The sequence below is a fragment of the Diospyros lotus genome, chromosome 3 (genome assembly GCF_014633365.1).
Source record: "Diospyros lotus cultivar Yz01 chromosome 3, ASM1463336v1, whole genome shotgun sequence".
In the NCBI taxonomy this organism is placed as follows: domain Eukaryota; kingdom Viridiplantae; phylum Streptophyta; class Magnoliopsida; order Ericales; family Ebenaceae; genus Diospyros; species Diospyros lotus.
In genome coordinates, this window is record NC_068340.1 from 31,537,931 (window position 1) to 31,565,822 (window position 27,892).

The window sequence follows — 27,892 nt, forward strand, 5'->3', positions numbered from 1 at the left end:
TATCCCAATAAACTGTCATTGGATGATGGTTTAGTTTCAATTAAATGGATAATATTTGTATTTATATTTAAAATTGGTTAACACCAACTTTAAGGTTACAAATCAAGAATAGTCTAACGAAATCAATCAATTTCTTCAAACAAGGGGCTGAATGCAGCACTTTGTCAAACGAGGTGAATGGTAAATTCACCCTCTCATCTAACAAAATTGATTAATTCTATGGCTCTGCCCAACACACTCTTTTGTAAAAAAGTTACTTGTTTTGCTAGATTTTAGTTTTGAATATAAGAAAAATACAATTTTAACCTCAAACAAGTTAAGAAATTTTTTAATTACTTTTTAGGTGAACACTAACTTTATAACTATAGATCAATATTTTTTAAAAAAGTCATCTTATTTGATTAGACTTAAATAGTCAAAATGCTACTTAGCTTACAAGTCTTTATTCTAACATTTTAAAAAAGTTATAAGGGTAACTTTTTGTTTTTTAAATTTAAAACTACACACAAAATAATTAAGGATGTGTTTGATTGTACAAGAAAAAAAATAAAAAAAATTCCATTGTTTAAAAAAAAATCAAAACCAACCCCCTCTAAAAATTGATTTCCCTTGATTTTAAAGAAAATATGGTATTTTTGTACTTATGAAAAAAATTACCAATCAAACACTTAAAATTAAAATTTAACTGAAAAATATTTTATTTTATATGTTAATCAAACACATCCTAAAGTTGATGAATAAAAAGACAAATGTACACTCAAACAAACTTGAAATCCCAACAAGGTGCTCTATCTTCCTTCTTGTTCATTGTTTGCCATTTGTGACTTACCAGTCAATGGTCACCTGCTCTGGTCGCTATTATCTCCTTCTTCACATTGTTTGCCAAAAACATAAAAAGTAGCAAAATCATATCATCGTTGCCTTTCTTTATATTGTCATCACTTTATCTCCAGCAAATCTCTATCTCTCTCACCCTTCTAAGTTTTGGATTGTTCAATTTGTTTTTAGACAGTGAGTTTCAACAATTTAAATTTATTATCGTGATAATTTTTAGATCTCTAATCTATCACTTTAGATTCTATATTGGTGATATTTGTCAGTCATTAAATTTTTTGTCAATGACACGAATGCTCCTTTTAGTCTTCTAAAATTGAGGATTTTTTTATTTTTTTAATTATATATTTATATAACACAATAGTTTATAAATAATTTATTTATAACAGTGTATATATAGTTTATACAACAAAAATAAATTATAAACTATATAAATATATAGTCTATTAGTTATGTTTTTTTATCACACTAAGTGCCTTTTTAATGAATTTATTTATTTAAGTGATGTGTTATTTTTTTAACATTTTACAACTTATCACAACTTATAACATTTGTTTTAATTAAATACACAATTTTTTAATTAATAACTTAAAATAAATCTTATCAAAACATTTCATTAACTTAACACACACTGTGTATTGTGTAATTTAAAATTTTAAAAAACTTAAAATTAAAAATAATTTAATACTCTCTTCAGAAAATGCATAAGCAAACGGCCCCTTAAAGTTTCATCACCAAAACTCCCCAAATCCCTAACCCAAAATCCATCCCCAATCTGCTCCCCATAATCCCATATCATTCCTCTGTTCTCTCTTTCTCCTTCGTCCCTCTTGTCGGTCGCCCTATCATCGTTGGTGCCCCCGTCCGTCGTCGCTGCTCCGGCCTCTCTTTTCTTTCTCACATTCCTCCCTCTCGTCGTTCGCCCTATCATCTTCGGCGTCGCTGCTCCGGCGTCCCTGTTCGTCGTCGCTGCTGCGGCCTCACTCGATCTTTGCTCCTCCAGAATTTTCAGAGTCCATTATCTGGTTTGTGATTTTTACTGTGAACAAGTTTGTGGTTGGATGTTGATTATTTGCTGTGGCTGTGTGTTTTGTTGGGGTTTTCTAGATCTGGATTATTTGTTGGATATAATTCGTATATGTTAGATCTGACTCATATAATGTCAATGTTGATTATATGTTAGATCTCTGTGTGTATATAAGTTGTGTTAGTTTCAGCAACTTGAGAATAAACAGAAGAAAAGAGAAAGGGATCTTGTTGCCTTGAAACTGACATCATGGTCATTGTTTATATTTCAATAATTTGATATTTGCTTATAATCTCAATTGGTTTCATATAATCTGTTTTGTTGGATATGCAACAAGATGGCACTAATAAGGCTGGCTGGTTCACTAATGAAAAAGGAAACAGAGAGGGGATGAATGATGTTCCTGATAAGGGTCGGACCTCCACTGGTTGGGATGACTTAGTGCACTTTCAGTTTATAGAGTTGATAGAAAAAGAAATTGAGAAAGGAAATAGGCCGTGGTCTTTCATAAAAAAGATGGTTGGAAAAATTTGGTCAAAATTTTTAATGAGGGTTTCACGAAAGAAGGATAATGGAATTCTTCGTTATTGTCTTATTCACTTCCAAAGAGGCTGATTTGATTTATACACCAGCTTCCTATTAGAATTAGGAAGTTGCCAAAAACATTTAAAGAAAGATTCTAAAACCTAGATTAGGAAACCTACACAACTTTAGGATACAACAACTTATAGAAACAATTAATCTAAATCTACAAGATACACAAGATATATTCCTTATAAATCAATCAATCAATCATAATCTATAGGATTGGAAACCATATTTGCTGACACTCCCCCTTAAGATTGGGAGTAGATATCCTTCATTCCAATCTTGCTTGTCATCTTCTTGAACACGGTTGTTGGAAGGCCCTTGGTTAGCATATCTGCAACTTGATCTCCCGAGGAGATATAGGGCGTACAAATCATCCCACCATCCAACTTCTCTTTTATAAAATGTCTATCCACTTCAACATGCTTTGTTCCATCATGTTGAATTGGATTATATGCGATACTAATGGCTGATTTGTTATCACAATAGAGTCTCATAGGTGTTGTCCACTCAACCTTGAGATCCTCCAATAATATTTTTAACTATAATAGCTCACACATACCTAGGGCCATAGATTGAAACTCGGCTTCAACACTTGACCGAGTAACCACATTTTGTTTTTTGCTCCTCCATGTGATCAAGTTACCCCCCAGTAAGGTACAATAGTCAGAGGTTGACCTTCTATCCACCACTCATCCTGCATAGTTAGCATTTTTGTATGCTTCTAGTAACATAGCTTCACCTTTTTTAAATAGAATGCCCTTCCCAGGTGTGCCCTTCAGATAGTGTAGGATTCTATAGACAGCTTTCAGATGAGATTTCCTTGGAGTATGCATGAATTGGCTGACAACTCCCACAACATTTACTATGTCTGGCGAGTATGAGCCAAGTATATCAACCGCCCAACTAGCCTTTGGTAGGCCTCTTTATCAACCAAATCATCCTCTAATGCCTCACTTAGCTTATGGTTTGGATCAATGGGGTTTTCCACTGCTTTGCAACCGAGAAGCCCTCTTTCTCTTAGGAGATCCAGTACATATTTTTGTTGAGAGATAAAAATACCTTCTTTGGAATGAGCCACATTTATTCCCAAAAAATATTTCAACCTCCCCAAATCTTTAATTTCAAACTCTTTCACCAAACATTTCTGTAGCTGTTGTATGCCGTCTTCATTGTTACCAATGACTACTATGTCATCCACGTAAACGAGCAGAACTGTGACTCCCCCTGTGGCCGAGTGGTGGAAGAAAAGAGTGTGATCGCCTTGACTTTGCCGGTACCCCATATGAAGCATCACACCTGTAAACCTCCCAAACCACACCCTTGGTGACTGTTTTAAGCCATAGAGGGCTTTCTTGAGGCGACAAACAACAGGTTCTTTTGTAGTAGCAGAATACCCTGGTGGCACTTCCATGTAGACTTCTTCCTCGAGTGTACCATGCAAAAATGCATTCTTTACATTAAATTGATGTAAAGACCAATCTAGGTTAGCTTCCAACGAAAGAATCACCCTAACTGTGTTGAGCTTAGCTACGGGAGCAAAGGTGTCTTAAGTAATCCACTCCATACACCTGTGTATATCCCTTGGCCACCAATCTTGCCTTGTATCGGTCTAAGGTCCCATCATATTTGTATTTCACTGTATAAACCCATTTATACCCCATCGGATGCTTCCCCTTAGGCAATGGGACTAAATCCCACGTCTGATTTTTGTCAAGGGCAGCCATCTCAGCTTCCATGGCATCCTTCCAATGCTTATCCCTTATGGCTTCATAAAAAGTTTTTGGAATGGGAATGGTATGAAGATTGCTAAGAAAGGTTTTATGGGCTGAGGAGAGTTTAGAATATGAGAGGAAGAGATGTAGGGGATGTTTAGTGCAGGTTCTTGTTCCTTTTCGAAGAGCAATAGGCCAATCAAGATCACTGTGAGATGTATTAGTTGTGGAAATAGGTTCAATTGACTTCTCAGAATTATCAAAAACAAAAACAGATGAGGAGTTAGAGATGGAATTACTTGAAGAGGATTCCAAAAAAGAGACTAAGTTGTCAGTGCCTTTCTTGTCTGTAACTGGAGTAAAGCTAGGAGTGGATGTTGAGGCTCGCATAGGACTAGGTTCTGGTCTCTGCCTCCTTGAGTATACCTGCAGTGGTCTAAGAGTATTTGGGGACTTTTCTCTCGATGTCAGTCTCGAAGAGTCCTGTAGGTCAGTAGGTGGTTGAAGAGATGATAACACGTCCTGGTTTGAGAGAATGAACGGATACTCCTCAGTGGACATATTGAAATTCTATTCTTGAGCAGTAGAATTTTTAAAGTATGGCTCATTCTCAGCAAATGTCACATCAGCAGACACAAAAAACTTTCTGGTAAGGGGATGATAGCAGCGGTACCCTTTCTGGGTTGGAGAATACCCAGTGAACACTCATTGTAGGGCACGAGGGTACTCTATTGACAGTAGGTATATGGACATAGGCTGTGCACCCGAATATCTTGGGTTGCCAATGACTAGTTGTATGAAAATTAGAAAAATAATCAATTAGGAGTTGAATTGGACTACGAGATGCTAGGGTTTTTGAAGGAAGCCTATTAATGAGAGTAGTGACAGTAAGTGCTGCTTCCCTCCAATAGTATTTAGGGACACGGTGATGAAAAAGAAGGGCTCTAACCACAGTTAATAGGTGTTTGTTTTTCCTCTTTGCCACCCCATTCTGTTGGGGAGTGTAGGGACAAGAGGATTCATGTATAATACCTTTTTTTGGGAAAAACAGCGAGAGGGATTGATTAAAAAAGTCTTTAGCATTGTCAGATCGAAATCTCTTTATCCCTACACCAAATTGGTTTTGAATCATGTTATAGAATGTTGAAAAAATTTGGCTAACTTCAGATTTTGTTTTCAGCAAATAGAGCCAAACAACCCTAGTACAATCATCAACAAATATAACAAACCATCTTGCCCCAGAAATGTTGGGGACATTTGATGGACTCCAAATATCACTATGGATTAGAGAGAACGGAGAATCGGATTTTTTATTTGACAAGGGAAAATACACTCTTTTATGTTTTGCAAACTCACACACAGCACAGTGGAAGTTTTTTATTTCTAGATTTCTAGCTAAAACAGGAAACGTTAACTTAAGGGTATGAAAAGAAGGATGACCAAGCCTATAATGGTGCAACCAAAATTGATCTGAATCGAACTAAACCATGCATGACACTTGAGAGAAAAATCTTTGTTTGTCCTGCCCATCAGGTTCCTCAAGATAGTAGAGTCATTCTCTAGCCCTAGCAAGCCCAATCATTCTCTTCTTGCCTTGCTCCTGAATCTCACAGATATTTGAATGAAACAAGACATGGCAGTTAGTATCCTCAATGAGTTTTTGGATAGATATTAGGTTGGTGAACAGCTTGGGGACATGGAGAACATTTTTTAAAGTAAGCTCTTTATTAAGGAAAATATCCCCTTGTCCTGCAACAGTGGTGAGAGAACCATTTGCCATTGTGATTTTTCTAGAACTAGGACATGGGTAATAGGAGATAAACAGATGAGGAAAGGGAGTTATGTGGTCCGAAGCGCCAGAATCTAAGACCTAAGAATTCTGGTGCATAATTTCTGAAGCTTGTAGGGAATAAGAAGAAGTATTATCTGTGATAGCAAGAGAACAGGTGCCCTTGTCAGTCTTCTTCAGTGTTCTAAAAGGCGCTAGTCGGGCGGCAGACTAGCGCCTAGGCCCCCCCTAGGCGGGGGACTAGGCGGCGCCTAAAAAATTAATATATATATATATTTTTCTTAATATTCTCCTACTGCAACAAGCAGCAAGTTGGTGCTACTTGCTGCAGCAACGCAAGCTTGCTGTTGCAGCTTCTTTAATGTTTTTTCCTAAATAACTGGAGGTGGAGGAAGATGGATACAAACAAGAGGAAGACGAGATCGGCGATGAGAGATGATAGCCAACAGATGAGATTGGCGGCGACGAGAGAGAACGACCAACAGGTGAGGTCGGCGGCGACGAGAGAGCAGGACCAAGAGAAGAGATCGATGGTGGCGGTGAACAACCAAGAGGAGATCGAAGGCGAGAGAGAGAGAGAGAGGACCTAAGATGAACAACCAGAGAGAAAGGGAAGGGGGAAATAAGGTCGACCCAGGGATGCGCATGAGGCGGCCCAGGCCGCGCGCGACCCAGGCGGCCGCTGTGGCTTGAGAGTCAGGCCGGCGCCTAGGGGTGCCGACCAGCCCTAAATTGTTGCGGCCAGTGGCCGCCCAACGCCTAGGCGGCCGCCTAGGCCGAATTTTCGAACACTGGTCTTCTTGTCAAGGGATCCCAAGAAACTTCTCAGCCGATCAATTTCTGATTTTTTTAGTTCCTGGACCTCTCGTTGTTCTGAATCTCTTGGTTTAGGTGATTGGGAATTGGCCATGTACCCCTGTCCCTACATTGAACTTCTCACTGATCCTCCCTTAGGTGGTTTCCCATGTAGCTTCCAGCATTTGTCTATGGTATGCCTAGGTTTTTTGCAGAAAGTACACCACAAAGAGTCCTTATCTATTGATTTCTTTTCTTTTCTTTTCTAGGCCCTCTACCAGGATTATTAGCCTTCAAGGAGACTAGAGCAGAACCTTCTCTAGAAGGGTTTTTTAGCATGACACCCCTTCTTCCTTCTTCTGCTCTAATCAAAGATATAGCTTCATTCAAGGAAGGAAAATCCTCCTTACCAAGGATTTGTACTCGTACTGCATCAAATTCGAGGTTGAGGCTGGCTAGAAAATCATAGATCCTCTCTTTCTCCACAAATCGTTTGTGTAGGGCTACATCCTCACTACACTTCATCTTCAAGCACTGGTAGTGGTCAAGTTCCTGCCATAGTGTTTGCAGCAGGTTAGCGTACTCGGTGATGGTCCTTGTTCCCTCTTTGGTTGCTGCTGCCTTCGCTCTTATTTCATAGATTTGGGCTGCATCACGGAGTTTAGAGTAGGTGAGATTTATTGCATCCCAAATATCCTTAGCTGTAGTCAAGAACATAACCGTGCCACTGATCTTTGGAACCATTGAGTTCCAGAGCCAAGACATTACCAATGAGCAATGTTCGAAAATTCGGTCCAGGCGGCCGCCTAGGCGTTGGGCGGCCACTGGCTGCGGTGATTTAGGGCTAGTCGGCACCCCTAGGCGCTGGCCTGACTCTCGGGCCACGGCGGCCGCCTGGGTCGCGCACGGCCTGGGCCGTCTAGGTCGTGCGTTTCCTGGCTCGACCTTATTTCCCCCTTCCCTTTCTCTATTTCCCCTTTCCCTTTCTCTCTCTGGTCGTTCATTGCGGGTCCTCTCTTTCTCTCTCTCGCCTTCGATCTCCTCTTGGTCGTTCGCCGCCGCCATCGATCTCTTCTCTTGGTTCTGCTCTCTCATCGCCGCCGACCTCACCTGTTGGTTGTTCTCTCTCGTCGCCGCCAATCTCATCTGTTGGCTGTCATCTCTCGTCGCCGATCTCGTCTTCCTCTGGTTTGTATCCATCTTCCTCTACCTCCGGTTATTTAGTAAAAAACATTGAAGAAGCTGCAGCAGCAAGCTTGCGTTGTTGCTTGCTGCAGTTGCTCGCTGTAACAACTTGCTGCTTGTTGCAGCAGGGAGAATATTAAGAAAAAAATAAAAAAATATTAAATTTTTTAGGCGCCAGTCTGCCGCCCGACTAGCGCTTAGCGCCTTTTAGAACACTGCCAATGAGTCTTCTTCATCCCATGCTCCAAATGCTGGATCCGTCTCTTTAGGACCTGTTCCCAACAAGTGGCTGAGTTTCCCTTTCCCTTTAAGAAAGGTGCAGATTAGCTAGGACCACTTTAAGTAGTTTTTACCGTTACTTGGAGGTTTTGTAATTCTCCCCCTATTCCACTGCCATGAGTCCCAGCAAACTGAGTTTTAGTAGATGGAACCTCAGTCGCATGGCTGGAATCTCCAGATTCGGGTATAGGATCATGCATAACAGACATGATGACGAGAAGGAGAAGGAAGATGGATGATTTGACACAGGAAGATTGAAAGAATAGGCTATGATCGAAGCTGAATTAGTGCTTCTTTGGCTCTGACACCATGTCATGAGAGAAGGATAATGGAATTCTTCCTTATCGTCTTATTCACCTCCAAAGAGGCTGATTTGATTTATACACCAGCTTCCTATTAGAATTAGGAAGTTGCCAAAAACATTTAAAGAAAGATTCTAAAACCTAGATTAGAAAACCTACACAACTTTAGGATACAACAACTTATAGAAACAATTAATCTAAATCTACAAGATACACAAGATACATTCCTTATAAATCAATCAATCAATCAATCATAATCTATAGGATTGGAAACCATATCTGCTGATAGAGGGGACAGGGAAATGCTATGATGACAAACAATTGAAAAACCATTATTCCATGGAGAAGGAATGGACCCTTTTTAAGAAAATTTGCGAGAGTTTGGGTTGGGATGAAATTGTTAGGACCTTACAGTGGTTAAGGGTAGTTAGGGGGATTAATCAATGTATGGGAGGTTGTAACAAGTAGAGGGTAGTGTAACTAGAAGCTGTTAGTGGTAGTTGATACGGTTGGAAGGTTGTAACAAAATAACAGTAGGAGCCGAGCGGTGGAAGGTAGTTGTAACAATTGAACCGCCTATGAGGATGGGCCTATATAAGGGGCTTTCCCTCTCAATGAGAGATCATCGATGAATACTTTGATGCAATTACATCTTATCTCTCTCTCAATTTCTTTCTATTCTTTCTCTCCCTTTCTATTCTCTCCCTCCCGTTCTTTCTTTCTCTCTCAAACCCAACCCTAATTCTCCTTACACGAGGAGAATTTCCCTTGTTAGGTTGATACCCTGACAGAAACAAAGAATACCATTAGACTAAATATTTACATATAGTGCTAGGAAAGGCAAAATTGTTTTACAAGCCTTAGGGAAAACTTATATTTTAGAATATAACAGTTTTATATACTGTTAAACTATTATCTCTAAGCCATAAAATTAATGCTTGTCCAATACAACCTGAGATACGAAACAATTCTAAGCATTCGGGGTGACTGATGTAAAGAAGGAATTGAAAGCCCTCAAAGTTTGATTCTCTTTGTGTGCACAACAGGATATAATGCTCGTAAGCATACTCAAGAGAATAAAGAGAGGGTACTGTTTTACAAGTTCAACAATTTGTATTCTTTACATCTAACCAAAAATCAAAATGATAAATGCCACAACCCATATATGAGAAGAAGCAAATCTAACATTAAAAAATCAAAATAAAACATGTTGGATCCAAATCTAAGAAGGGCAAAAAGTAGAAGGAAAAAGACAAAAGGAGTCTTCAACCCTAGATCTAGATATCTGATATAGATCCATGTCTTCCAATATTTGTATTACATTCGCATCAAAAGTATCAAAACCACAAAATATTTTTATTGCCTTGTGGAGATAATCTTTGTTGAAGATGCAATGGACAATGATGTCACAACCCCAAGGATATATTAGATATTCTGTATTAGATGTATTGTAGTAGGTTGTACCTTGATGTATTCTAGTTGTTGTACCTTCCAGTTGTTCTAATAATTGAAAGCCTATAGATAGGCTAACACCTAGAGGATTAGAGGTTGTTGAATGATAATAAAAATCTGTTTCTCTCTCATCTTCTCTAATCCCCCTCATGATTCCCTTTGATTCTCTCTATCTTTTTTTTGTTTGAATCCTCCCTCATTTCTTCTAATTTCTCCCTCCAATTCTGTTATATCTTTCTCGATTTCTTCCAAATTTTCTCTTAAAACCCTAGGTTAAACCTAGGTACTTGACAAATGGTATCAGTGCCAATAATTCTTGACTGAGAATCTGGAAATTTTTAGCAGTTGATTAAGGTCCAGATTTTGAAGGCGAAGCATAGTGAGATGATTTTTGGCTGTGATTCCATTGAATTCTATTAGCTGCAACAAAGCCGATCGAAGAAATCTCAGGACATAACAAGTAGTCTCAGGACATAACAATTATAAATTGCCTCCCTTTCTAGATAGTGTCTCCATTTTTCCACTGCAAGGAGGATTGCCAACAACTCCTTATTGTATACACTGGGGCCCAACTGTTTGGGAGCTAATGCTTGGCTAATAAAGGCTAGGGGTCTCCCCTCTTGCATTAGGATTGTCCCCACTCCATTGTTGCTCGCATTTGTGTCCAATAAAAATGGTATGTTGAAATTTGGAAGGCTTAGTGTAGGCACTTGACTTAATGCCTTCTTCAATAGCCCAAAGGACTCCTATGCTTTCTCATTCTAGTGGAACCCCTCCTTTAATAATTCTGTTAGTGACTTACTGATGATTCCATAGTTCTTCACAAATCGTCTATAGTACCCGGTGAGTCCCAAGAACCCTCTTAGTGCTCTAACATTAACAAGCCAGGACCATGCGGTCGTTGCTTCGATTTTCAGTGGATCTGTGCTTAAACAATAAAGAGAAATAGTGACAAAATAAATCCGCAGCAAAATTGGCCTGGGCTGGCCTCAGTTCCGTGACAATTGCTTAATGTACAATTGGTTGAACCTAAGGACTTATAGTGTGGTTCTTAGGTGCTCTAAATGTAGTGAAAATGAGGGGTTGTAGACCAGCATGTCATCAAAGAATACAAGGATGAATTAGCGTAGGTATGGTTCAAATATCTAGTTCATTAGAGCTTGGAAGGTTGTTGGGGCATTGGTTAGGATAAAAGGCATCACCATGAATTCATTAAGTTGGTGGTTATTAACACAAAAATGCCAACGACTGTTTTTCTGTTTAACAAGGAGTAAGGAAGAGGCATAAGGGCTAAGTCTCGGTCTGATGATGGACCTTTCTAACATGTCTTTGATCATCTTTTCTATCTCAACCTTTTGTTTGGGGGGGTAGCGTGTCACGACCCCAAGGATAGATTAGTAATACACTAGTATAGTGTACTTAATGTATTTCTCTTTTGGTTGCATTGTAGGCTACTATAGGGTTCTACCTTCAGTTTACAACCTATAAATAAGTGTCATGTCCCTAGGAGTAATGGAAGGTCAATATTGTAATAGAGATATAATAAATGGGTAATCTTGTAATAGATTTATAATAATTGTTACAATATATTTTAGCAAGTAGTTAGAAGCACATGGGAGCATGTGCTAGGCTGTTAGAAGGCAAATATGCCTATATAAGGTTGCAGTGATGGGTTTGTTTCCCATCCAGAAATTAATGAATTGAACCTGATTTCTCCTCTGAATTCTCTCCCCTTTCTTGATCTTCTAATCCCCCTAACAATTCTTCTAATTTTCCCCTCATTCTTTAAAATCTCCCCCCTAATTTCCTTCTGTTCTTGGCCTTAGCTGAATCGGATTCTTCCGATTCCCAAATTGATCCTAGGTTAAGCCCTAGGTTCATGACAAATTGGTATCAGAGCGGTCATCATTGGCTGTGTTTTCCGTAAGGTCGTTTAGTTCTCAACAGCAAGGTAGGCTATAATCTTAGGAGATATATTAGATGGTTCCGACAGCGAATTCAACAGAGCGATCGTTCCTCAACTGTTAATTTCTAATTGCTCTTGGTGTGAATTCTAGATCCACTTGAAGAAGGAAGGACAGATCAAAACAGAGCAAGCCATTCTTGGAACTAAATGAGTCAAAGGAGGTAACTCATGGAGGTGTCACAAAGCCAACATTCCTTGGTGGTAATTCCTGCAAATAGGAACAGTAGCTCATGCGATCTTAGCAGCGGGTTAGGATTGGCGAAGTCCAACGACTCAATGTGGAACCGATTGAGCAGTGACTCAAGAGATTCCACCCAACTTCTAGAGTTCTGACAACTTCACTTGGCTTCCGGCGTTGATAGGCAAGCGCGACCAGTGATCGCGATCCGATCCAAAGGATGTTGATCCATAGCGACTGATTGCAATTGAATTCCAGCACTCTTGGGTGTTAGTTGCGTTTAATATCCAAACAAATTTTTGACGATTTTGGGTCGGAATTGAGGGCGAAGCTAGTCAGAAGTGACGGGCATGAAGTGGACCAAGTTCGTGCCGAGGTGGGTAGACCCAAAGCGATCACAATTGTCAAAGATTAAGCAATCTTGGTTGAAGATTCAAAGCCAGTGATTCTCAGCGGCTCCCAAGAGCAATTCAGCGACAGAGAACCCACAGTTGCATTGGCCGATTGGCTTCGAGGGTGATCAAAGTCGGTTTGGTGGAAGTTTGGCAATTCTTGTTTGTCATTGGGAGGTGAAGTAGGTCAGGTGAGTCCTCCGACCAGTTTTTGGTGGCTCTGAAGGTGGCGAAATAGGTCTTGGATCTCGGCTAAGAAGTGCATCAATTTTGGTATCTGATTCCAGCAAAGCTCGGAGCAGCTAGGAGTGGATTGTTGAAGGCGAATTTGGATGGGTGATTCTTGGCTGTGAATTCTGGCGCTCCTTTGCGGTAATTCCGATCCGACTTCATTAAGGTAGATCATAACGGAGTAGTAATTTCAGGCGGTAATTCCAATCAAATTCTAGGCTGCTAGTAAGGTAAGCAAAGGGTAATCTCGACTTTGAATTTTGGTTAACTTTGTTTGAATTGGAGAGGCGAAGAAGAGCAGTATGTATATAACTCCTTGGTCTTCAAAGTATGCTGATTGTGAAAAATCGACCATGGGGAGCAATGCACGTATAAGACCAAAGGAGTCTCAATTGTAGCCGAAGGATGCTGCATTTTCATCATGTGTCTTGCTCGTGAAGCCAAGGGAGGCAGTGCACCCATGAGGCAATTAGAGCCTCAATGGCAACAGAAGAATGCTTCATTTTCAATTGGAATGGAGCCTTAATAGTAGCCAAAGAAGGCTGCATTTTCAGTTGGTAGCAACAGGGATAAGGAGCAGTGTAGCCAGAGGAATCAAACATGGGGAAATAAGTTTGAGAATGAGTCTAGCCAAAGGGACAAAGGATCAAGTAGTGGGATTCATGAAGAGTGTGAGGAATTTGGCCGTATGTTCCTCGAGAAGTTGCAGGAGTTTGCGATGATACTGATTGAGACGTATTATTACAACTTCCCGCTAAATACTTTGATGATTATCGCGAGAGTTTTACTAAAGATAATTCCTTAAAATGGAGCAGCCGAAGGAGAAATTGAGGAGGTGGGAAGCAGATTCACTGCCTACCTCCAATGCGGAGTGGAAGAAATATATCGGCCTACGTGGAATGGACAAGAAAGGTGACGATAATGATAGTGCTAGCATCAATAGCAGCATTTGCGGGGGTTCGGTACAGGGTGTGTGAGCAAGAGGAGAATTAAAGGAACACACTGGTTCCTTTGGAAAAGAAGTTCCCGATGAGGATGTTCCAAATGATACTCATGGAAGGCCAAAATTAGAGCTGAATGATGCAACTAGCTGGATGATAGAGATAACAGAAGGCAATCAGGAGTTTTTGGAGTTGGGAAAAAATTATTCGACTAAGATTGACAAGATAGAAGAAGAATTAATACATCAAAGGGAAAATACCAAAAGGTTGCAAGAGGAAAGCTGTGAAGTATTTGATCAAGTGACCAACGAAACTGTTATTGTTTTGCTCGAAGTAATTGTATGCTGGAATTTTGGAAGAAATCATGAAAGAATAGAGTTGATCAGTGGCAGTTAGTTTGCAGGATTCAAATGTAACTAATTGTTATTAATAAGGGTAGTTTTGACTTTATATAAGTTAGTTATTTCCCTTAGAAAGTTCCGCCCCCCTAGTTTATAAATAGAAGGGTGCAGATGTTGGGTAGATCATCAATCAGCCATTCATCTCATTCCCTTGTGTTCGAGTGTAGTGAAAAGCGAGAAAGAGAACTGTGAGAATATAGTTCTTGTTGTCATCGTTTAGAGGATTGTATTCGAGAGGCAAGTGGAGGCGAGTGAGGGGTATTCTTGTACTGATTTCATACATTCTTAGTGGATTGGTCTCTTCTTGGATTGCTAGATGTAGTGCCATGTAAATGGCATGAACCAAGGTATATCGTGTGTTCTGTAATCTGGTTTGCTTTTCTATTCTATTTCAATTCTATTCTTATTGTTTACTTTCTATTTTAATCGTGATTGATTTTGGTGAGATTATTGAGTGATTCTTGGATCATTTGAGCACTCGGTTTTAACAGAAACCACGGCCAACTTGTTACCCTTGGCATCTAATGCATGGACTGAAGGATTAGATAACGTGGAGGGTTCTTTATCAAACGATAAGAGGAAGATAGCACCAGCATAAGGAAGACTTGCTGATCCTAAACGATGCCACCGTGTTGTTGCCAATTTTAAAGATGATGAGAGAAGGGGAGCCTATGTGGTAACCTGTCAGATGGGTGAATTTTGAGATGACCATCATTTGAAGGCTTTAGGGTGGCAAGTTTCAGCTGTCACCTGCGACAAGAAGCGACTAAATTCATTGAAGGCACTAGATGTGGACATATTGACGGGATTTGGCATCATATTGGATCCTCAGACTATAGGTACCAACAATCTTAATTTGGTAGCTATTGCAAACCCAAGGGAAATGGTCTGTTACTCCTTGAAGAAAGATGCAGCGTTGATTGTAATAACCATCATTTTTGTTCTAGTTGATGAGAACTTAAGAACGATGAAGAAGAGACGTAGAAGTAGAAAGAAAGAAAGAAGGATAACCCACATAGAGAATGTTGGAATTGGATGAAGAGCAATAGCTACTTGTGGCAAATTTTAGGGGACAAGAACTCTCTCAAGGAGGGGGAGAATTGTCATGTCCCTAGGAGTAATGGAATGTCAATATTGTAATAGAGATATAATAAAGGGGTAATCTTATAATAGGTTTATAATAATTGTTAGGATATATTTTAGCAAGTGGTTAAAAGCACATGGGAGCATGTGCTAGGCTGTTAAAAGGCAAATATGCCTATATAAGGTTGGTGTAATGGGTTTGTTTCTCATCCAGAAATTAATGAATTGAATCTAATTTCTCCTTCTCCGAATTCTCTCCCCTTTCTTGATCTTCATCTCCTTCTTTTCTGTTCTTTTAATCCCCTTAACAATTCTTCTAATTTCCCCCTCATTCTTTCGAATCTCCCCGCTAATTTCCTTTTGTTCTTGGCCTTAGTTGAATCGGATTCTTCCGATTCCCAAACTGATCCTTGGTTAAGCCCTAGGTTCATGACAATAAGCTAATGTAGTTAGAGAATGTATGCTTTGAATGATAATTGAGGCGAGTGCAGAGCGATTGTTGATCAATGACAATTGTGATCATAGATGGATATTTGGCCAACTTGGAGGTGATTGATTATCAGTAGATCTATGCGAATCCCTCCGACTTCTCTTGCTTGTTGATTTCCAACGCTCTAGGTTGCTAATCTCTATTAGTAAGATTGCTACAGAGGAGAGGCAATTCCAATCCAACGGTCTTGGTAGCAAGCAAAGATAGGTGAATTCCGAATGTGATCTAGATCGGCAGCTCTGGCGAAATCCCTATGACACAAAGAAGCAAAGTTTCGAAGCAAATTTTGCTTGTTCCGTGAACATCGACTTCTCCTGCCCCTGATTCAGATTTGACTGTTGAAAGGCGATGGAAAAGAAGTTTGATGATGCAATCAGCCGAATGCATGAGGAAATAGGTAGTGTGATACGTGAGGAGATGCATAATTTTGTCGTGATGTTGTCTCAGATCTATTAGGTCAGTATTCCAGTTGAATTTTTCTATAAGTTGAGAGGAGATGTTTTAAATAACTATGACTCTAACAGATAATTCTTGGAGGAGAAAATTGTTAAAAGTGAACTTCAGGAATATTTCGGCAAACATAAAGAAAAAGATGTTAATGGAATAGCATTGGATCAAGCAAATTTGACTGAAGGACCATCCATTTGTGCATATATTGGTGCTGGAGTCCTTTCTTAGATTTTGGGCTTATTGAAAATTAAGAAACAATCGGATTTGGAATGAAACATTGATCCATTAGATATGCTGGTTTTGAAATAGGCCGGAGTTGAGAATGGCAATGTCTGTAACATCTATCCTAGGCTGGGTTAAGATTGTGATGGTCCACATGCAGTTAAAGAAGGTTTGATTGAACAACTAGGACTCGAACAATCTTATATTAGCTCTATGGAAATTGATCGTAAGGCTAATGAACTTGGATAGGCATTCAACAAGGACTTGGACCAAAGGAAGAAGCCGGAGGTTGAGAAAAGATATTCTTTTGCTGGGACTTCTGTTGGGAGGAATGGTTTTGGGGAAAAAGGTCCTAAGGATATTGTTCCTTTGCCTTTGGTTTTGAAGCAGGCTTAGTCGTCCTTGGCTTGGGTTAAAGTAGGTATCAAACAGTCCTAATGCTGGTTTTGGCAGGGAAGGAACAACTTAAGCGGACATAACAGAAGGACTGCCACAAGGTTTGGGAGAGGATGGAAGAGGAGGTTGCTGTTGGATTGTTTATTATTACAACTTACTGGCATAATTGCTGTATAAAGACTCTTGAAGAATACATTTTACATTTGCAGGAAAAGCAAAACAGAAGGAACATAAAAGTGAAAAGGAAGTGGCCTAGAAGGAGAAAGAAAGAAAGAAGAATAAACTAGATAGAGAAAGTTGGGATTAGATGAAGAGCAATGGCTACTTATTGTATGTTCTTGGGGACAAGAACTCTTTCAAGGAGAGGGGGAGTTGTCACGACCCTAAGGATCCCTAAGAATAGATTAGTAATACGCTACAGTAGTGTATTTAGTGTATTTCTCTTTTGGTTGTATTGTAGGCTGCTGTAGTGTTGTACCTTCAGTTTATAGCCTATAAATAGGCGAAGGTAATTAGAGAATGTATGTTTTGAATGATAATTGAGTTTAGTCATTTCCCTCTCATCAATTCTCTTTGAAGTTCCCTCTGATTTCTCTCTAATCTCGCCCTCCTTGCTGTTTTGTCTGTAATCCTTTCCCAATTCTTGTTGTATTTCCCTTCCTTTCAGTCTAATTCCCCCTTAATTCCTTTCAATTTGCTATCAAAACCCTAGGTAGGTACATGACATAGTGATAGGAATGTATATTAATAGGCTTTGAGGTTAATGGTATGGTCTAGTGGCCTTTCGGGAGGTAAAGCCGCTAGGTTCCACAAACAAGTCCTGAAACTCAACTAGGAATGAGTCAAGAGAATCAAGTTTTTGTACCTTCCAAGAAGTTGGGGGTTGGCCATCACTGATCAGCTAAGTGTTATTAAATGTGCGCCTAGGCCCAAGGCACCTCGGGGGCTTTGGGCGCCCTTGGGCTTTTTTAATTGTTTTTTAGGATTTTTATTTTACTTTTTATTATTTTATTTAATTTTTTACTATTTAGAGTTTAAATTTATTGCTTCTACTACAAATTTGACAATGAGTAAAATAGCTACTATTTCAAATGCTTCAATTGAATTTCAACTAGATGAAGATGGAGAGAGAGATGATGTGGAAGAAAATATTAGAGATGATGCTTCTAGTGATGAAAATATAAAAATATTTGATCTTGATGATGAGAATAATTTTTAGATTATTTAAAATCCATAATTAGTTAATCTTGATTAAGATTTAAGACCTATAAATTGTTTTAAGATTTAATTTAAGTTGACTTAAACACTTTTAGATTACATATTTTGGCATTTTTTATTGTTCTTTTCATTAGTATATGTTGATTTTTTTTTTTAATTTCCTTAATAATATGCTTGTGAATATGATATTAAGAGTTAGGACCTATTTTATATCTTATTCCTCAACTAAGATATATATATATTTTTTATTTTTTTTTAGTTAGCATGTGCCTAGTTCCATCAGGTGTGCACCTTGCCTTTCGCCTTAGGGTCCAACACCCTTTTGCGCTATAGTGCAATTTGGGCCTTTAATAACATTGGATTAGCTTCACTTCTCCTCCTTCCGGTTCCTCTTCCATTTGTTCCATTGCATGGATTGAGCTACTTGAGATAAATTTTTTTTTTAAAAATCTTTTGCAATTTCTTCCCCTATATCATTTTACACAACCCTACCTTTGCACTGCCCATTAGTGTTATTCTCTGACCCTCCTTTTCAAACGTGACCTCCATCTTATTGAAATCGAAATAGATTGGACTCACCTCCTTCATCCAATCAACTCCAAATACAATGCTACAACCCCTAGTTTTAGTAGCCTAGGTCAGCTTCAAACTCTTTTCCCTGCATCTGCCTACAGAATCCCCACACAAGTTGACTTACAAATTACTTTCTGACCATTGGCCACTGTGACTGAGAGGGGTTGTGTACCTGTGAGGTTGCACTGCAACTTCCTTGCTGTACCCTCGTCTAAGAAATTGTGGGTGCTCCTGCCATCTATCAATATCATCAATCTGCTGTCCTGGGCCTTACCCTCCACCTTGATTATTTTACTGTTGGTTAACCCTGCAATGCATGCAATGATATCTCCACCTTCTCCTCTTCATCAGCTTCCGTATGGCTGGTATCCTTCTCTTCCTCTGCTTCTCCTTCATCATTCCCTTCTAATAATAGCAACTATCGCCTGCATTGGTGCTCTGGGGAGTACTTATCCCCACAACGGAAACAGAGGCCGACTGGCCTCTCATGTTCCATAAGCCTCCCTGCTGACTGTTGGTGAGGGCCAATCCTTTGCTTCCTGGATTGATCTTGCCACTGTCCTTGCCCAATCCCTTGTTACCTTGTTGAGCTGATCCCAATTGCATCACTGTTCCCATGAGCTGATCCCCATTGCATCACTGTTCCCATCCACCTCTGCTTCTTCATGAGGGCCTTGACAGTCAACTCTTGCAACTTAGCACATTTGGCCGCCTGCTTTGTGGTCTTAGGCTGAAACATTTTAATTGTGGGACACAACTCTTCATTCAAGCCATTAATAAAGCTTGATACGAAGTATCTCTCCCTGAGTGTGGGATTTAGAATCAGCATGAATGCCTTGAGTTCTTCTAATTTTAGCTGATATGACTGAACATTCCCCTCTTGCCTAAGCTTATTGAATTCCTCTACAACGTCTAACATGCCCCATTCTCCGAAGCGCTCACATAGATCCTCAACAACCTCCCCCCATGGACAATTCTCCCTCACCTTACTCCATCCCTGGAACCCGGCATTGTTCAGATAGGCTGCCACTAAGGTAAACCTTCTGTTGTTCGGCCATGTTATAGATGCTGAAAATGCGTTCACAACGCTGAAGCCTCCACCTTGGGTTTTGGCCATCAAATAAGGGGATCTCCATCTTCGGCATCAAAAATCCGATCTGATTACAGACAGTTGGATTTCCTTGCCTCCTTTCCCTGTTATTCTCTCCTACCATCTAGGGCTCAACTTCAAACTCCACCAATCCCTCGGATCGGTTAGTCACTCCATGTTCGTGCAGATTGGTTTAGATCTCTCTCTAGGTGGAAATTCATGTGAGAGTCTTACCAAAGTCTGGCTGGTAAACATTACCATGAATTGTTGCATTTGATCCCTTAGGAGCTGGTTCTGCTCTCGCATTTGATCTTGCAGTCGTGTGTGCTGATCACTGCTCTCCTCGCACCACCTCTCCATTGCTCCTTCAATCCTTCTCTCCACCATCGAATCCATTGATGTCTCCAGCATTCCCAATCGGATGCATATCTGCCATTGCCATCGTTACTTGTTGAAGCTGTGTCTCCATCTACTTCATCCTTGTTCTGTTGGCCATGGATAAGTAATAGAAGATAATATAAAGGGAGAGAAGATTTGTGAATTGCGGGAGCATAGATGAAGGCTTTGAGCTACGATAGAGATGTTTTCAATTGTTGGATGAAGGCATTGAAGCCCTAAACAGAAGGATGTTCAGTTCTTATCTCCTGTGGCAGTCTTGTAAATATTATTAATAAAGGGGAATATATTGTAACCCAAACCCATTTTCATTTGGCTAATAAGGGGTAGTTTAGGTTGGGATCAAGATAGTCGACCATACCTCAGTGTCCTTGGACCTGATGAAATGAATCTTTGTTTCCAATCCATACACATCTGGTCCAAGGACAACGTGGCTTGGTCGACCCAACCCCATTCTTGATTTGAACTACCCCTTGTTAGCAGGATGAAAATGGGTTTGGATTAAAGCAAGTTCCCCTTCTTTAACAATATTTACAAGACTTCCATGTGAGCAGTGTTCTAAAACGCGTTAGGCGCTAGTCGGGCGCCAAGATGGGGCCTAGAAAAATTGTTGTTTTTTTTATTTTTTTGAACTTTTTGATGTAATGTCATATTATTTTCAAGTAACTCAAAGTAGAAAATCAACAATAATGCAATAACATATATATAATCTATAACTGTTAGTAATATATGTATATACATAGCAATAGCATATTATATTATATATATACTATATAGCAATACATATAGGCATATATAGTAATATATGTATATACATAGCAATAGCATTCTGTGACTGTGAGTAATATTGCAATAATATATATTATATATATAGTATATAGCAAATAGAATTTCTATTTGTAAATCGAGAAGAACAGCGAATTGAGTGCAAGATGGCTACTGCAAATCAGGAAGCACAGCGAGAGAGAGAGAGAGAGAGAGATACTGGTGGTCGAAGGAAGAACAGCTTCAGCGAGCGAGAGAGACGATTGGTCCAGGCCAAAGGAAATCGAAAAATCGCGGCCAAGAGAGATGATGGTCGGCGGCGGAGGCGTCAGCGGCGATGAGGATGAGCTTTCGAAGAGAGAGGCGGTCGTGGTTGGGAGAGAGCAATCGGGGCAGACGAGGAGAGGCTGCTCTGTTTTGTCTCCTCTCTTTAAAACCCTACAAATTTAGAAGTAGGCGGCCTAGGCGCTGCCTAGGCCGCTTGGGATGCCTAGGCGCCGCTGACGGCCGATTAGGCGGACCGGCCCCTAGGGGGGCTGACTAGGCCAAAATCGGGGTGGCTAGTGGCCGCCTAACGTCTCGGCGGCTGCCTAGGCCGATTTTTCGAACACTGCATGTGAGATAAGTGTCATGACCCCAAGGACATATTAGTAATTATAGTAGTAATGCAATTGTTGTATTGTACTCTATTACTGCTATTCATGATTATAAGTTAAACACTAAAACTGAAAGATAGAAAGCCTATAAATAGGCTAAGTCTAGAGGATGGGAAGGGTTGTTGAGTATTAACAAATTCTTTCCCTCTCAAATTCTCCCTCTCTCCCTCTGTTCTCTCTGAATTCTCCCTCCATTCTTCTTAATTCTCCTTCCCTTTCTATTCTCTCTCTCCCAATTTCATCCAAATTCCATAACAAACCCTAGCCTAAGTCCAGATACGTGATATTTGGTATTAGAGCCAATCTATTCTCAGTTGTGAGTTAGGTGATCTTCAAGCGATCTTAGCAGTGAACTGGAGTCAAAGTTTGAGGTGAGCATTGGTGATGGCAGAAGGTACTTGAATGAACCAGCTTGAGGCGAGAATGGAGGCAATGGAATTTGGATTGAGGCAGATTCAAGAAGAAGTTAGTCGTGGCAGAGAAGAAAGCACTGCAACCGGTTACCAGAGAAAGTATACATGGAGAACTTGATTAAAACAAAGTTTTGATAGTTTTGGCCAAAGATTGAACGAAATTTTCAACATGCTTTCGAAATTGCCTTAATTTAGTTTACCTGCAGATTTTCCACCTAGATCCAATCTTGCCTGGTGATGGAATTCTTCCTTGAGTTTCAGGATTGCAAGAGGCTGAGGAATTACCGATCCTGGAGCCAGCAATTCAGGTAAGAGGTTCTTCCCAAACCTCTCATTCTACTCCAATGCCAAGGCTAGAGATATCTTTTTTTTGAAGGAACAAAATTGAGATGGTGGATCTGCAAAGGTGAGAGGTTTTTTCAATATTATAATATAGTAGCAAGACAGAAGATCAGTCTTGCAGCAGCCTATCTCAATGATACATCTGACTCATGGTATCAAGGTTGGATGAAGATGAGGAGATTTGAGGCTAATTGGACCAAACTATGTGACTGGTTTGGAGAGAAGTCTATGACTGATGTGGTTGAAGAATTTAATAAACTAAAGCAGAATGGATGGAGTATCAAATCCGGTTTGAAGAATTAAGGTCCTTGATGTTGACTACACAACTTGTAACAGAGCAATACTTTGTTTCCAGTTTCATCAGTGGCCTCAAGGATGAAATAAGGCCAACTGTCAAAATGATGCAGTCTGCAACTGTTAAGCAGGCTACTGAGAAAGCAAGGTTACAGGAGCTTGCATTAGAAACAATTTTCAAAAAGCACAAGATCCTCTCAAAAAGTCATCTTTCGATCAGTCAGGAGTCTGAAGAAAATTGCTGGACTGCAACCTCAGGACCGAATCAGGGAAATGTGAATCCTAGGGTTTATACTAACCCTAATTTTGTCAAATCTCCTATTATGGAGCAAAGGAAACAGTTAGGATTATGCTGTGGAGAAAAATTTAGTCCAGGACACTAGTGCAAAAGACAATTATTATATATGGAAGGAGTAGATGAAGAAGAAGAGCAGGAGCAAGTAGGGATTGGATAAAGAAGGCTATTTCTGTAATATCTTGGGGCCAATAAATTTTTCAAGGTAGGGGGATTGTCACGACCTCAGGGACATATTAGTAATTGTAGTAGTAATGCAATTCGTGTATTGTACACTATTACTGCTATTCGTGATTGTACCTTTCAGTTAATCACTAAAACTGAAAGATAAGAGCCTATAAATAGCCTAAGTCCAGAGGATGGGAAGGGTTGTTGAGTAATAACAGATTCTTTCCCTCTCAAATTCTCTCTCTTTCTCTCTCCCTCTGTTCTCTCTGAATTCTCCCTCCCTTTCTATTCTCTCCCCCCTGATTTCTTCCAAATTCCAGAACAAACCCTAGGCTAAGTCTAGATACCTGACAATAAGAACATGGCATTCTTCTGTTTAGGGTTTCAATACCTTAGCCCAGCGGTTAAAGCCATCTCTGTCGCAGCTCAAAGTCTTAATCTGTTCTCCTGCAGTTCACAAGTCTTCTCTCCCCCTTTTTTTATCTTCTGTGTCTTACTCCCTCATAACCACACCTGCAAACTATCATTGTTGATGACACATCATCATATGCCGCCTCTTCAGTAAAGATATCTCCAGAAGGTAAGAAAAGTATTTTATGATTTTGATGCTTCTGCTGCAAATAGAATACATCTTGGAAGACATAGATCTGTAGTAGATATCTAGGTCCAGGGTTGGATTCTCCTTTTGCTTTCTTCTTTCTATTTTTCCCCTTCTTAGATCTAGATCTGACACGTTTTAATTTTGATTTTGCTTTTAGTGTTAAGATTTGCTTCCTCTCATAAATGGGTTGTAGTATGTTCTTTATTTTGGTTTTTGGTGCATTTAGATGTAAAGAACACAAATCATTGAGCTTCTAAAATTGTACCCTCTCACAACTGTTATTGTGTTCAACCTTAATTCTCTCGAGTATGTATACAAGCATTTTATCCTGCTGTGTGTTTGAGGAGAGCCAAAATTTGAGGGTTTTTTTTTTCTTTTTATCAGTCACTGGGTGCGTAGAATTGTTTTGTATCTCAGGTTTTATTGGACAAGCATTAGTTTTATGGCTTAGAGATAATGGTTTAGCAGTATATAATAGTGCAAAACAACTATTGTCTGATAGGTCCACAACTGTTATAATCTAAAATAATAGTTTGTCCTGAGGCTTGTAAAACAAGTTTGTCTCTCTTAGCACCATATGTACACATATAGTCTAATGAATTGGTTTATATTTGTTTTTTTTTCCCCAATGATTTTTTATGGCTATCAATCTAGAAAATGTATTCCAACTTTTGAATGTTTTTATTGTATTTTTATTTATGTTTATTGATATGTCTATAGTGTTGTGGTTGATATGCGACCATACAAAAAAAAAGATAAAAATGGAAATTGTGGTGTAAGAAGTTGAGCATGAATAATATATAATTCTCATTGAAATCTAAGAATAATTATCAAATGGAAATTGCAATTTGGCATATAGCTGAACCATTGAACATGCAATTGATAAAGGAGAATTTTCCTTTGGGGGAGACCAAGGGGAACTTAGTGAAAAAAAAATAAAAAATCCTTAAAACTTCACATAGGATATAATCACCTTAGGGAGTATATGAACCCCATATAGTGGGATAAAGGCTTGAATGTTGTTGTTGTGTGTGGAGGATATGATCACGGATGGGGATGAGTAGAGGTTTAGAATGCATGTAGCCTGACTCCACCTAGTGTGATTAATTAAGGTTTGTCATTGTTGTTTCCTTGAGATATCTATGCCAATTGTACTTGTATTCTCATCAAAGATCATTATTCTTGATTGGTTTGTGGATATGATATAAATGGCTTGGATTATATCATCCATTTTTAGTTTGCACATGCTTTTGTGCTTTGCTTGAGTGATAAATACTGTGGATCTGGTCTCTATGCATTGTTTCTTTTGATCTGAAATTCGTTAGTACAAATAGGTGCTCTTGAAATTCTGATTTTCTTGTTTAGCATATAAGAGTTGTTGCTTTTATTACAATTTATATTTATTAGACTTCACGAAATAAATTACCAGTTATCTTAAAGCTTGTAGTTTTTTACTTTAAGGGCAACTAATAATTTCATTGGAGGTGGGCTGAAGGTGGTGGTTTTCCTAGCATGATCATCAAATAATATTTTATTTTCCTTTTAAAAAAGTAATACCAATTATAAGTTGCAATAATCATATTTTTAAAGCAGTTCGACTTCATAACACTAACTGCATGGTTATTTCCTAGATCCTTATGAGGTGGAACTGGATTTTAATGCATTAACGTTTTTCCCCATCATTTACCAGATCCATAAATTTCTCTCAAGTATTAATGACTTGCAAGTATTCAAAACAATTCATTACAAGCATATCAGAATAACTCAATATAAGTGCTCGCTTTACCAAAACTCAAATTGTTGTCATTTAGCTGTAATTGTTTAATTTTAACCATATTATGCATATATTGTGCAAATTGATGCTAAGCTTGCACTCGTATCCCACTATTTACGTAATCCTGGTAGAAATTATTTTCTTTTTCTTTTTTGTTTCTTAAAACTATAGAATAGAAGATTATGTACATTGCAAATACTATTATTATTGTGGAATTCCCTTCTTATTTCTATGAGGTTGAGGGTTTAGTCATCTACTACACTCATTTTCATGCTTTTCCCTGCATCAACTTGTCAGGGTCTTGAATCTGGGGGACCAATTCTCTTCTGTTGATGAGAATCGGAACGAAATTTGGGTGAGAAATGAGAGAAGAATGGAGGGAGATAAGAAGAACAGGAGGGAGCAAGAGAGAGAAGGTTCAGGAGGGAGAGAAATTGAGAGAGAGATCTGAAATTGGATAGAAATTCCTGATACTTCTCATCAGGCTGGGTTAGTTGCTTATATGCCAATCCTAAGGCGCCAAACCAATTTACAGGGCACAACCCCAAACAGCTACCTGAAGGTACAATCACCCACTAACTGCCATATAAAAAATAAGAAAAAGAACAAGGAATCCCTTTATAGAACATTAGGGTTCCTGACACAACTCTTCCCCTCCATTGCCCTCCTTTTTTCCTCTTTAAAATTCTTAGGCCTCATGGCCTTTCCCATTGTATCCACATATCATCAACATTGTTGCCTACATTATATCTGAGAACATATTTTGTAATGGAAGAAACATGCTTCTTTCTACATGGAAAAAGTACCTTAGTGCCACTAAGTTTCTGCCTTTTTTCCTTTGGATTCTGAACTAGAAGCTTAAGAATTTCAAGACCTTCATGTCTTCACCTCTTGCTGTTTGTTGGGCTCTTGAACTGCTTCCTGTTGATATTTTGCAAATTGATAGATGTTGTGGATGTCTATGCTTTATGATTTTTCTGTTAATGTCCATATGCATATGTTTTGTTGACAGTTTATGAGTAGGAATTTGATGAGAGTTTAGTCTGAATGCTTCCATGTTTGTGATTTTTTTCCCTTTTTGGTTAGATCCTCAGTAAATTTATTGTGCTTTCAATCCCTTTCTTCCAGCAATTTCCAGTTTGTAAAATCCCTTAAAAACCAATCCAAAGTGTGTTTGACAGTATAGAATGGAACTGAATACCATCAAAGATGCATTCGATCGTGTCACAAAGAAGCAAAAACTGTCTTCTTCCAAATCTCAAGAATTAATTGAACAGCTTGGCCAAGAAATAGAGCAGGCACTTTTGGAAATAAAGTCGGTCAATGACACTACATCCCAGTATGATCATAAATTGATCTTCACTGAACTAGCGACCAAGTTGAATGATATTGCTCCACTCAGTCAGGTGGAGAGCACACAGAAGGAGTTGAATATAGCACTCAGCAGGTACCCAAAGATCCTCGAGAAATCCTTCAATCCAGACATATCCAAAGCTTATCGGAATGTCGACTTTGATACTCACACAGTTAACCAGATCATTGCCAGCCATTTCTACCAGGAGGGCCTTTTCGATATTGGTGATTGCTTCATTGATGAGGCTCATGAAACAGATGCGGCTGTTATGAGAACTCCATTCCTAGAAATGTCCAAAATACTTGAAGCAATGAAGTATAGAAACTTGGAGCCAGCACTGAACTGGGCTGCTACCAATCATGATAAATTGATTCAATGTGGATCAGATCTGGAGCTGAAACTTCATCGCTTGCAGTTTGTGGAAGTACTACAGAAGAGAGGAAGAGATGAAGCTCTCAATTATGCCAGAACATTCCTTGCTCCATTTGCTTCCAACCATATGGCTGAAGTCCAAAAGCTTATGACAAGTCTACTGTGGGCTGGAAAGCTTGAGAGTTCCCCCTACTCTGAATTGTTGTCGGCAACCCATTGGAGTAAATTGGCTGAGGAGCTGACCCTGCAGTTCTGCAATATCTTGGGACAGTCTTATGAGAGCCCATTGAGCGTGACAATAGCTGCTGGAGTGCAAGGGTTGCCAACCCTACTGAAGCTGATGAATGTGATGACAGTGAAGAAGCAAGAATGGCAGTCAATGAAGCAGTTGCCTGTGCCAGTAGATTTGGATCGTGAATTCCAATTCCACTCTGTCTTTGTCTGCCCTGTGAGTCGTGAGCAAGCAAGTGAAGAGAATCCACCAATGTTGTTATCGTGTGGGCATGTGCTGTGCAAGCAATCCATCACAAAGCTGTCGAAGAATAACAGCACCAGGCCCTTCAAGTGTCCATATTGCCCATCTGAGGCCGAGGTAGGAAAATGTAAACAGTTGTATCTCTGATTGGCACCCAGTGTCTATGCAGGTGGTGTCGGGCCCCTTTCTCTCAAGAATGTACTGAATCATGTTATGTGGAGAGAGTTGGTATGGTGAATATTTCTAGTCAGAATTTGATTTCGTTGATGGTCTTTTACTGCAAGGGGCGGTCGTTTATATCCCTGGACTTATAGTGTACTTCGTTTATGATTCAGTGTATGTATATAGATATTCTTTGGCATATTAACATGTGGGGGGGAATGAGTTCAG

General features: G+C 39.4%; 1 protein-coding gene across 5 annotated transcripts; it reads left to right on the forward strand.

Moving 5' to 3' along the window:
* The first annotated feature begins 1,555 nt into the window (after window positions 1-1,555).
* Window positions 1,556-27,863, forward strand: LOC127798126 (protein RMD5 homolog). 5 transcript variants are annotated; one of them, XM_052331462.1, is made up of 3 exons: window positions 1,556-1,859; window positions 22,089-23,506; window positions 26,430-27,863. In XM_052331462.1, exon 3 carries the CDS (start codon window positions 26,489-26,491, stop codon window positions 27,647-27,649), a length of 1,161 nt encoding a protein of 386 aa, XP_052187422.1. In that variant the 5' UTR covers window positions 1,556-1,859; window positions 22,089-23,506; window positions 26,430-26,488; the 3' UTR covers window positions 27,650-27,863. The 5 variants fall into 5 exon arrangements, with proteins under 5 accessions (XP_052187422.1, XP_052187420.1, XP_052187423.1 ...); XM_052331460.1 differs by lacking the exon at window positions 22,089-23,506; XM_052331463.1 differs by lacking the exon at window positions 22,089-23,506 and having other exon boundaries at window positions 26,471-27,863.
* The last annotated feature ends 29 nt before the right edge of the window (window positions 27,864-27,892 follow it).